The 12,019-nt window shown below is 40.0% G+C and overlaps 1 protein-coding gene across 2 annotated transcripts; it reads right to left on the reverse strand.

Moving 5' to 3' along the window:
• Positions 1-1,391: 1,391 nt before the first annotated feature.
• MPHOSPH6 (M-phase phosphoprotein 6) lies at positions 1,392-11,946 on the reverse strand. Of its 2 annotated transcripts, none has more exons than XM_009647182.2 (5): positions 11,296-11,946; positions 8,213-8,325; positions 6,539-6,629; positions 5,413-5,510; positions 1,392-4,938 (listed from the first exon to the last, which is right to left on the reverse strand). In XM_009647182.2, exons 2-5 carry the CDS (start codon positions 8,320-8,322, stop codon positions 4,794-4,796), a joined length of 444 nt encoding a protein of 147 aa, XP_009645477.1. In that variant the 5' UTR covers positions 8,323-8,325; positions 11,296-11,946; the 3' UTR covers positions 1,392-4,793. The 2 variants fall into 2 exon arrangements, with proteins under 2 accessions (XP_009645477.1, XP_035758479.1); XM_035902586.1 differs by lacking the exon at positions 11,296-11,946 and adding an exon at positions 10,313-10,820.
• Between the last annotated feature and the right edge of the window lie 73 nt (positions 11,947-12,019).

Here is a 12,019-nt window from a genome sequence, read left to right on the forward strand (position 1 = left end):
AAACAGGCCAATATTGAACAAATTTGGCAGCAGCGTTGGAGATGGTAAGTTCCTACCAGTTCCTGGACAAAGAGCTCGTAAGCTGAGGAAGAAGACGATCACCAAAGAGGAGGCCCAGTAGCTGCCTCCTCTGCTGGGCTCAGCAGCCAACAGCGCTGGGCTGGCTGTGGTGCGTGCCGGCTCTTCCCCGCTGACTGGCCACAGTGGTGGTGATGCTGGCACAGGGACAAGGAACGAAGGGCCAAGCAGAAGGTGACAGAGGACACTGAAAGATCTTACTGAGGTGGGAAGACAGTTTTTCTCTAAATAACGGAACTAAGGACTTTGTTCTCTAATTTGTGTTCATATTATTCTCTCATACTCAGCTCCCATTAAGGGTTTTTACCCCTTTCTAAATGATTCATCAAACCGAGGTGTTCCCCAAGGAACATTACGAGCTTCAAAACACTCACCATCTCCATTCTAGCTGACAGAAACTGCCAATTGCATCCACCCAGGTCACCAAACCCTACTTCTCTATGCAATGAACTACACTTGTTTTCTGGTGCTGCTGCCCCTTGCCTTGAGGACAGCCGTTAACAAAGTGGTTATTTTGCCTCCATGCTTCTGTAGAGATGTTCCTGCTGCTGCTCCCAGGTAATTGCTCAGGTTATGGTGTGCAAGGGTTTCTTGGGCAGAGGTCTATGGACTCGTATCAGCATTTTTAATTGTGCCTGGAATGATGTGACTCAACCCAGATACCCCCTTCTACTATTCAAATACTAAAAATTGATGGGACTGCCGATGAGTGAAGCTTCAACCACTTCCCTGACGTCATCTGTCGATAACCACTCCCTGAGCAGGATTTTTCCTCTCGATGTGACAATTATAACCAGGTCCTCACTGCGCAACATCAAATCACATGAAGAAATGTCAATGCGTACAGCTGAGGAACAGTTTCACAGTTTAACTAAAGCTCCCCAAAAGCTGACAAAAGCAGGTTATGAAGTGTGAATGCCAGACCCAAAATGCCTCCAAGGTTTGAGATAAGAACGGTGTAAAAAACAAACAAAAGTAAACAAACCCAGAGGCCTCAAGCTGGGGTTCCATTAGCAAGGCATTATTGTAGAAGGGAGATGCTCTCCCAGACTGAAAAGAAAACCAAGTCCTTAAAGCATCAGCTCTCAAAGAAACCTGCGTTCACATGCAGAAGGGAAACACGGGATGTTTGACATCCTTCATCACCACTATGCTTTATTAACACTCTCTCTCAGAAAGGTTTAACGGAGAGCCTAAGCTATTGTGCAGTTTTAGCTGTTGACTGTTGTTGAAATGAAGCAGAACAAATGCTTGTAACACCCCACACAGGACTTGTATAATTCCAAATACAATTTAAAAGTATGGTATTCCAATTAACAGAAAGACGAGACAATTTCTTTGTAAGTCTGAATGCTGGATTAAGTCCCAGAATCCCAGCCCAGCTGCCCATTACACATACACGCAACGCCCAATGGCAACGACAAGCCAGCCGTGATTGTAGAATTGTATAAAGGAATGTCTTATTAGAAAACAAGACACATAACAGAAGAAACATGGTTCAAACTCCATTGCACCACTGAACACCCTCCCCTCTCCCCAAAGAATCAAAGTTTAATCAGCTCATGCGTTACTAAAGGGAGGATACAGGATGACTCGCTTCAGTTGGACTCTGGTCCTGACTTTTTAAGATCCAGCATTAAGCAGAATGAAAGTAACAAAATGAGAAACATCAGCAAGAAAAATGAAGTTGTTCAGTAGTTCCATGTTTCCAGCATCAGCAGGTATTACAGAAATAAATACCGTCAGCCTGTCAAAGGGAGGGACAAAACTTCACCCGACAAGAGACACACTTAACACCGTGAGCCGCCTGTGAGCGTGACCTACAGCGCACACGTTGCTTTGTTCACTTTAATGGGTACCGTGGTGTAACAGGCACCAGCGCTTCTGGTGTCTGGTAACTCTTAACCCATTAACTTTTGCAGGTAGCCATTTTCTTTACCAAAAGTGCTTACCACTTACCCAACTTGCTTTTCTTCTCAAAGAAGAAACGCTTTTCATTTAGAAACACGACCACGTGGGGAAGTTCTACAGCTTAGGAAACCGCACATGAAAATGCATCTGTATTTGAGACTCTGTCAGAGCCAAGAAAGTGTGAATTAATGTAGGTTCACATTATGAATATTTCACCGCTACACTTACATCTCTGTCAAGAGTCGTTCAAGCACAGATTTTATATAGCAGAATGTTTCTACCCTGGCTAGGAAGCTAGAGCCAGACTTAAAATACATGCGTGAATATATATGTATTTATAAGGCTGGAAATATAGATGGGTATTTCAGAAAATCCCATCATAAAACGCCTGCTCTTACCTGTGGGAACTGAAAAGTACATTTAAAAAGTCACATACGGCTGCCTTTAGTTTTGTCTTGCTCATAATAATGCACTATGAGTGGTGCTTTTAAAGGTGCATTTTACAAACTTCCCATGAATAAGAGATTGTGCTAAAAATTAGTAGTTGGTCTTACTGTAGCATTTCAATAGCTCACCTAGTCTTCAGCTAAATGTGAACAGCAGAGCACCCAGATTTGAAGACAATAAACCAAAATCTATCATTTCTTCACAGCTGGAGTTGGACAGGTTTAAAAAGCAGAAGAACCACCCTTCCCCTCACCCAAATTCCAAAATCATGGATTTTCTAGGAAGCTGTTAAGAGTTCACTCAGGCTCTTACCCACGCACCACGCCACTCACACTTCCAGCCATCCCTCAAGAAACGACAGGAAATTAAGGACCAACATATGGCAGAACGTCCTTTAACTGTGCAAAATTAGCCCCCATTGGACTGAAAAGAACTCTGCAATGCAAGAGAGCTCTCTGCACAGAGCCTTGGCAAAGAAAGACTTCACACAGGGTTCATCTGAGCCAGTAATCGTTACCGAAATCGCCCCAAAGCTCCTTTGCGTGACACCACTGGAACCTTCTCCAATCCATTGTCTCTCAGGCCATGCAATTGGAGTGGCATCTCCTGGTTGCCAGTGGTTCATTAGACCACACCTTCCCCCCTTCAAGTATCCAGCATAGCTCTGCAGAAATTCTCTCTCCATTGAAGAAATGTATTCAAATAGAGGGGAATCATTTCCCTACTAATAAGCAAAAAAGAATAATGGGATATATTCCGAGTTTTCCTTGTGATGACCAACAATAATAAATCTTTTCTTAGCTCAGGTCACATCTTCCATGGGAAGACAAATGTCTTGCCATCATTAACTTCTTTTCAGCTCGCAATAATATATGATCAGGTTTTACGTAATTGAACCAGTAGCATCTAATTAGCTCTGAAAAACTATCTCAGATCATGAATCACAGACTTCCCACCTGTGTAAGGTCCCCTTAGTAGCTTAAAAGTGTATTTCTCTTTCCATGTGTGATCCATCTTGAATATCTAATGAGGCGCTCTGGATATATGGATGATAGTTCATATTATCACATGCAAAATACAGCAGACACAGAGTCTCTTTCTTTATATAATTGAGTTTCATGTCTTGCTTCACAGAGTTGTTAAAAGACAAAAAAAAAAAAAATCCAAACCTCTCGCGTCCATGACTGAATGGCCACTACTTGCTTCAATTTAACAAATTCCTCTTTCTCCAGAGTCAGCATTAAGGATGAGTAACTTAGAAATCTAGCTGGGGAAATGAAGTAATAGAAAGAAATATTTCTTGTTGAAAGCCAGGATACAGAGAACTGCTATAACTTTAGACAAGACCACTTTGACATTTTTCAATAGGCCCAGAGCACTGACTGACCAAAGGGCATGGTGTTTCCGTCCTAACATTACTTCATTGCACACTAAACAGAAAAAGTCAGTGCAGTCAATTAATATTTGGGGACATCTGTGGCCAGCACAAAACAGGATCACTTCTTATATAGACTGTATTAGGCAGATTTTTTACATTAAATTAGCTAAACCACAATCATTAACCACAAAAAAAATCGTTTTTTATTCAGCTTTCAAGTATGTTTCTGAAGCTGTTATTATGCTTTTATGACAAGACCTAGATAATTACAAGATTGAGGGTTTTTTGCTGAAAAGGAGACAAGATTAGCAAACTTCTTTTGGAAGACAGAAATTAAGATTCACAATCTGCTCAAGTGTCAAACTGTAAATGTTGCCCAATATTTGGCTTGCTCTATAAAAAAAACATTTACTACAAACCCCTCTATTTTTAAATAAGCTTTATAAAAAATAAAATTCAACAAAATGGATCTTATCTCTCTGTTCTTTTCTCATCTTATTTTTAGCACAGTAAAAAACAGCAAAACATGTTTCTGATGACTTTTTTCAATTTGAAGACAGCAAAGGTTTCCATTTTCATAATAAAAACAGCAGTGAAAGCTGAACTGCCTTACTGGATTGGACAAAGCTCGTCTTTACTCCAAATACTTCTCTCAGATGTTATCATAAATTGTAAATAATGTTGCACTCGATTGCATGTGACACTCAATCTAATTATGCACAACATTTAAGAAGGCTGATGGGATTAGTGCCCCACACATTAAAAGCTGCTGAGAGAGGAAAGGATGTATGACATCCATTATATACACATCCACTTTGAAAAATGCTTTTCGTGTGGATGGTAGAAATTTCAATGAGAACAGACTCAGATTTACAAATCTATCCTTTACATTAAATAGCGAAAACTCCAAACAATCTCCTGTTCGTGGCAGTATATTTGGTAGATAACATTTCTATTAGCTCCAGTTGTGCAGCTGACATTAATCCTGAGGTTTTAAGAACTTTTTCTTAGCTTTTTTGCTAGGTCTTGTGTTACTATTCCCATCGTCATCTTCATCCTGGAGTACATGCTGGTCTCTTTTTCTCAAGAATTTCTTCCCTATTGTTCCCACTAATGTTTCATATCTGTAAAGATAATAAAAAATTTACAGCTTTTACTAAAATCAGAGAAAACTTCAATGGATCAAATCATGAATCTAATCAACAACTTAAGTGGTGTAACAAAGCCAATCATCAGAAGCTAAGAAACACAAGTACTACATGATCACTTACTACATTATTGTTCACCCTGATAGTTTGGGTTTGTTAGCAATCTGGAACATGGAGGGAATTAGTATGGAATGCCTGGATATCAAAAGGCAGAAAAATCCTACAAGGTATTTCACCCCCAAAAGTGATGGAGATTCCACAGAATACACACCAGAATTCCTAGAAAATCATTTTTTTAAAGTACCATATTCTGCTGTGGGTTTGGTTGTTTTTTTGGGTTTTTTTTGTTTTGTTTTGTTTGTTTGCATTTTGGATTTATTTTCCCACACATAATGCAGTAAAATATCACATTCCTAGCTAATATTGATTATGTCATAAAATATAACTTACCTTCTGGCCATTTCTTCATCTGACACATCAGCCTCCATTTTATCATCCACTTCAATTTCTTCTTCCTTGCACCTAGAGTTCATTTGGATCATTAACTTCTGAAAATGAAGTAAGAAATAGCTTAAACATGTAACCCGGACACAATGGCAACTATCCTGAAATTCACTGGTAGAAGAAATGCATAAAAGGTAAGAATCAAATTTAATAACGATTTGCTGTTCCCTGGTCAGGCTAGAGCATACCGTTACAAAAACTCATGAAGAAAAAGCAACACGCCTGCCTGTTGCTAAGCTGAGCTTAGAGTTTGCCTTTGGGAAAAGAAACAACACAAGAGTTTTCAGTGAATTGTACTATTCAAACATCCTCAAGGGCACGGCAGACATCTTCAAGAGACCAGAGAATTAGATCGTAATTAATTTTTCATTGTGATGTTAGCACATAGTCCTTGAAATGGTTTTCTTAAGAAGGAAAAATATCTGCAAGGATTTACAATAAACTACTGGTAAAACCCACGACGCAATAATATGCCAAGTCACAGTGAGAGCAAGTTCAAAATAACTAAAAGAATCTCCTAGTAAATCACCTTGCATAGCCTTTTGCATACCTCTGAGTCGTTACACCTTCATCCTCCTTGCTTCAGTTTGGTGGCAACATTTTTATTCCTATCTCAATTGTAGTTCTATCAGCATGAATCATGCCAGAAAGAAATTAAAGACTCTCTTGCTCAGAATTTTTACTTTGGAACTTTAAGCCCTTACTTACACCAGTTAGTGTTGAATAAATAGGGTTGAATTGTAGGATTGGACTCTAAATTACATGACAGGAGCAAAAGCGAGCTATTGTGTTGGTGAGCTGCATGTGGAACAGTTTCCTCACTTCAGAGAGGCAAAATCTGCAGGAGTCGTGCAATTGCTGACCATCAACACAAGGACATAAAAAGCTTCTATTTACCAGATGCTGCATTGATCAACATTTTGGTTTGAATCAGTGATTTCCTGTACATGGGAGGATTTATGGAAGGTGCCGCAAAGGCCAAACAGCATGCAGTGTGAACACTCAAATCCCCATCCTCAAGGGCTTCAATCCTAATGCAAGACCATCTGAAAACAGAGTATTTAAACGATACCTCAATTTCTGGGTTGAATCCTTTGAAGGACATTCTGCCATAAAGTAGATCCTCACATGGCATAAAGCTCCTCTCTTCTATTATAAAGCTCCTGCATGAAACCCCAAATCCAGCATTTGTCAAACAGTAAGCTTTAAAATAATCAAATTAAACAAATGCAAAAAGCATTTGCTGTCTTCCCCCCGTACAAATAAACAAAACCACAGTGTATTTTAAACTATCAACTACTTTCTGAAGCTTAATCGCTCTGATAAATCTTTCAGTACAAGGAGGTTGGAGTGCAAAGGAATACTTTTTGCCAGTTAAGCTGTGCCAGTTCCACAAGCAAAATTAACTCTCCTGACAAAAAGCACTCTTTGCTGGTATGATTCCACCTACATTAATGCTTTTGCCAGAATAAAAATACCACACAAATATCACTCTCCAGGTGGCATTACTCTACCAGCAAAAGCTTCTAATTAATTTTTCATTGTGATGTTAGACCTGGCATTAGTTGAGTCTGTCAGGATATAAAACACTCTGTAATTCTCTGTTCACCAGAGAAAGATTTCCCCTTTCTCCCTCCTTTTTTCCTCTTTTAATGAGCATGGAGCGAGAAAAGAAACATGACCCCAAGGCGTTTATAATACACGTGTTAGATAAAAGTACTTCCGTGGATTGTTCCATCCTTCTTTTCCTCGCACACATATGCACCTCTTCCCTTATCCTCTTCATCTCCCATGTAAAACAAACTCCTACGATCATAGGAAGTTAGGCTGAAGAGATCAAGCTCATATCTCCTACCTCAGGGTAGGATCAGTTAAACATGTACCATGAACAGCAGAGGTCCATCTAACCTGTCCCCTGACCTAACGAACTTCCAATGATGAAGAATCCAGCGTCTCCTTAGGCAATCTATTCCAGTGCTTCAATAGCCTCATTGTTAGAAAAATCCTTCCGATGTCCAGCTTGAACCTTCCTTGCTGCAATGGAAGCTCAACTACCTTTTTGTCATATCCACCAACAGTAACGGAAAATAGTTTATCAATGACCTTATTCAAGTACAGTTAATTCCCTGGATCCCAGCTTTTTAAAAATTATGTTCTCCCTCAGTGGAATTTTTGTCCTCTTTTGAAAGGACAAAAATCAAGCAATTTTAAAAGTACTTCTCTTGCTATTTAAAGCACCTTTCTAAATAGAAGGAATGGACATTTTCTTCCTTATTAGCTAAGCCTTCCTTTGCTTTTGCCATTATATCTCCTATTTCAAAAACAGGATTTGAAGTGAGCGGGGCTCAAGAAGACAGAACTATCCTGAATGGACCTAACCGTGTGACTGGAGCTGCAATTACTAACACAAGGTTTCAAACTCCTTTTCTCAAATGAAGGGAAAAAGCAGCAGAGAATGAATTGGTTCCTGCCTGAAAGAAACTAATTACATGCATCTAGAAGAAACTGTGAGTGAAAGAAAACAACACAGGCAAGAAATGAAAGTAGGTCAAACTGTACTAGGCAACCTTGAGAACGCCCCTGAAAATAAATAACAAAAAAAAGCTGTAATGCCACTCTGTCACTATTTTTGCTTCTGTTAATTGGCTATTAATAATACTTCTTTTACAGGAAAAAATATGTAAATTCTATTCCCACTCCACAACAATCCAGTGATGACAAGAAGTACAAAAGGGTACAAGCTTACTCTTTTTCCTTTAGATCTGGTAAATCAAGATACCAGTGTTCTTCACTAATTATCTTCTTTTCTTCTTCTTCTAGTTGTTTTTTAGTTTGTGAATCCAAACCCCTTTGCATGAACTAAAAAGACAGACACATAAAGACACAGCTTCACTTTTTTGCATCATGAGTATGTTCTGAACATGCAATCATTACATGACGAAAATTATCCATTACACAGTATTTAACAGTTGATAAAAGTGATTTTTCTCTGGGTTTGGTCTAAGTTTGGGCAAACAGGCAATGGAAAAGTAAACAACTGCTGATCACAGCTATCTACTGGAAGTCAACAGTCAGCCACATCGGTACTGACATACAAAGAAACAGACCTTTCCTGGTTAGTTTTAATGGATCTGAATTTTTACAGCTCCGTAACTTTGCTAAGATTTTTCTAATGTTTCAGCAAAGGCCGGAGAAAACTTAATGGCGTTAAAGTTATTGCTGCACATCAGAAACCAACACCACCCATACGAACAGCATTGGAGCTCAGAGCGAGAGGTAGGTCATACTGGGTTGGCCATCGTTTGAAACATCTATACTTCCAACCATCCTCCTCTTTACTCAGATTTCATTTAATGAACTGGCTCGCATTTGTAGCCCTCAAGGGGCATTGGAAGTAGGAGAAAAGTAACCGAGGCTATGAAAAGAAGTCTCTTGTATCCAGCTGTGCTAGAGGAAGATGTCACCAGCCCTTACCTTCCCATCGATGACCCACCAAAGTACCAGTCAAGCAGTATGTGTAAGCACCTGTTAACTCACCGCAGGAACAGCCTGCCAAGTTAGTTGAGACCAACGATTTAGTTTAGGGTAAGGCTGCTAATTTTGCCTAATAAAAGGACATTCCTGCAAATTGCTTGCTCATCCGATAACCTTTGGCAGAGGATGGGAACAGGCAGATAGGAACAGTAACCTCTCTCACAGCTGGGAGTAAAAGAGGACGTCTGTCACAGCCTACGAAAAATTGCTGAGAGTGCAAAACTACTGACCTAATATATGTGAAACATCCCTTTTGTTGCCATTTGTCTCAAGTCAGGTGCCTGACTTGAATGGCAATTTAAGTATCAACAATGTTAACCAAACATGCTGGAAAAAAACAGAACTCTTCACAACTTTACAGTAGCAATCCTTATATTCTCGCTTCCCTAGGAGCCGGGACCTCCCTTACGGTCTACGGGAAGTGTTTGAATAACTGTACCTGTCAGAGGTGTACATTTATACCACTGTAATTCCCAGCTAGAGGCTACTTTACCAGTACAGTGAATACACATTCCTGTACAAAAATTGCTTTGTGGCTATCAAAGCATACTTGGATGTGCAACGCTGCAGAGGAATGTCATACCAACTGATTTTACCCCTCTCATTTAATGCAGCACCATTTTTGTGTTCAGATAAGCCTGCAGGTTGACAGGTAACGTGCCAGTGGGGCACATCTGTTTCTTGAACACCAGCAGAGACTTGGACATGGTTTAGGTCCCCGCTAAAATGGGCTTGGCTGGGGACAAAGGCCAAGGAGGCATCACAAAACACTTCCCTCCCACAAAATTACTGAGCTTATTTAAAATATATTCATAATACAGATATGTTTTATATATATATATACACACATATATATATATATAATATACACCCTCACCGCCTTTTCAGTCTTTACAAAATGCCCAAGCAAATAAAACCAAACTCTGAAGTAAAAGCCAATATAGTGTTAGGATCTCATTTTCCATTTATATTTCTATTTGCATCCATTTGTACAAGATCTTTAATGGAAGAAAAATTGACTTTTCCACGTTGATCCAAAATACGTTAAAGCCTTCCAATTAAAATTACAGTGTCTTCTTGAGGAAAATAAGGGAATCTATCATGTGGAAAACCATATTGCTCAAGGAAATTGGTTAGCCAGTCAGAAATCTCAACACGAGAAATTCTGCTACAAGCACCCAATTAAATAATCATTTCACATTACATTTTAAAGATTATGTTCCTAAAGATTACTACAGGAATAACTAGGTAAAAAAATATATGAGCACATTTATCTAAAATGTAAACACACACGGATGAATTAAAAACATACCCACTGTGGTAGACAGAGAGTACGTAAGTCAGTAACTGAGGGGTTATTTGTATTAGTTTCCCCAAGTAATGGGGCCTGGATCAAATGGTGCGAGATCTAAAAGCATGAGCCATCCTTCGACATCAAGAGGTGAGCACCCGTGGGCCAGTACTCAGCCCAAAGGGTCTTCACAAGGCTCTCACTGGCCACATGTCACCTTTGGGTGACACTTCACCTCCCTGTTGAGTTGTGCTAACATATCTTATTAGCGTCTGCGGAAGCAGCTGCTAAAGGATTAATTAAAACATTTGTAAACAAGAACATCTGCAGAAGGGAAGCGCTAAATACAGGATCTGTGTATGACCTTTTCAAAACCTACTCATCTCTTCAAAGCTGGTTACTACTGCCCGGACTGTGAACCTGCAAATGTCACAGCAGCACATTCACAGGCTGCTTCTCCACAGCCTCCCAAGGAAGAAACTCTAAAAATTGGCTTTTGAAATCACCAGGGAGGTCATAAACTGGCAAAAAAAAACCCCAAACCCAAACCCCAAACCCCAAAAAACAAACCAGGAGCAGAAATTTCACTTTAAAAGAGAATATTACATAAAAATAAGAAAAATAATGATGTTGCCACCCGGGTTATGGGAGTCTTACTCTGTCATACACTGCTACCTAACTAAGCTCAACATCTATTCCTTTCTTAGAGGGAGGCAAGATGTGTTCCGTTCCCTCTGTGCATGTTTATTATTTTATTAGCAGCAGCTATTAATTGGGGTAAATATTCCAGCATCTTACTGTAGAAGAATACACTTTACATGGTGAACTGAAGTCAGCTAAACTCCTTTCAGCCAGTGTCTGAAATATAGTCCCATATAAATAAGCGGGGGAAAAACGGTTAAATAAAAGATCACAAGCAAGAAATCACCAAGGCCCCGTCATATTCAGTTATAAAAAATTAATGGATATTAACATTAAAAAAAAATAAAATCATGGCAACTTAACTTTTACTGGTTGTTTTCCAACAATAAAGAACCATCAATCACAGGAGAATGTACTCTAGTGAATTAGGTGTTGTAGTACACGGTGTGAAGCCGAGTCCATTAGCCAGTAAATGGAGACTGATTTCACATTGGACTTGACACAAGATTGCCAATTCCAAGGGTAACAGGCACGTCATGATGTCACTAACAGCCCCTGCGTTTATAAGCTAGGAAAGGCAGTTAACATCGCCGTTTGGGTTGGGTATTTAATCATCCATCAATGGAAAGAGACAAAAAAATGGACACCAAAAAAACCCCCCACTTTTTCTTTTTTCTTCAAGATTAGAAGCCCCCACAAGTAAGGCAAACAACATTAATACTTTAATTTCAATGTGTGAGCGTGGTGGGGGAGGAAGTCTTATTTTTATTCACAATAAGCCACCTAACAGCGGGGAAAGCAGGTGGAACAAAAATGGTGCCCCAAAGCTGGCTCTTGCTAGGGCGAGTCTTTTGCTGCTGCTTTCCTGGATCCAACCCTACAGCACCCTATGGCTTATAAACCCCCCCGAGACCTCTCAGCAGCCCGGAGTTCGGGGGCAGCTCTTTGAAACCCCCTCCTGCCAGAGAGGTTGGAAGGAGGCAGCTCAGAAAGCTGCGGGCCCGAGCGAAAGGGCAAGCGGTAAATGCCTGCTCTCAGGTGCTGCCCTGGGGAGGGAGCAGACGCTCCTGCCCGCCTGTCAGACGG

Source organism: Egretta garzetta, unplaced genomic scaffold (genome assembly GCF_000687185.1).
Source record: "Egretta garzetta isolate BGI_Z169 unplaced genomic scaffold, ASM68718v1 scaffold39, whole genome shotgun sequence".
In the NCBI taxonomy this organism is placed as follows: Eukaryota; Metazoa; Chordata; class Aves; order Pelecaniformes; family Ardeidae; genus Egretta; species Egretta garzetta.

Coding starts and splice junctions, on each gene's coding strand:
- MPHOSPH6 (XM_009647182.2), bottom strand. CDS start 8,322: ATGCAAAGGGGTTTGGATTCACAAACTAAAAAACAACTAGAAGAAGAA. Junction 6,630..8,212: donor CCAGATCTAAAGGAAAAAGA/GTAAGCTTGTAC, acceptor GGTTTCATGCAG/GAGCTTTATAATAGAAGAGA. Junction 4,939..5,412: donor GATGAAGAAATGGCCAGAAG/GTAAGTTATATT, acceptor TTATCTTTACAG/ATATGAAACATTAGTGGGAA.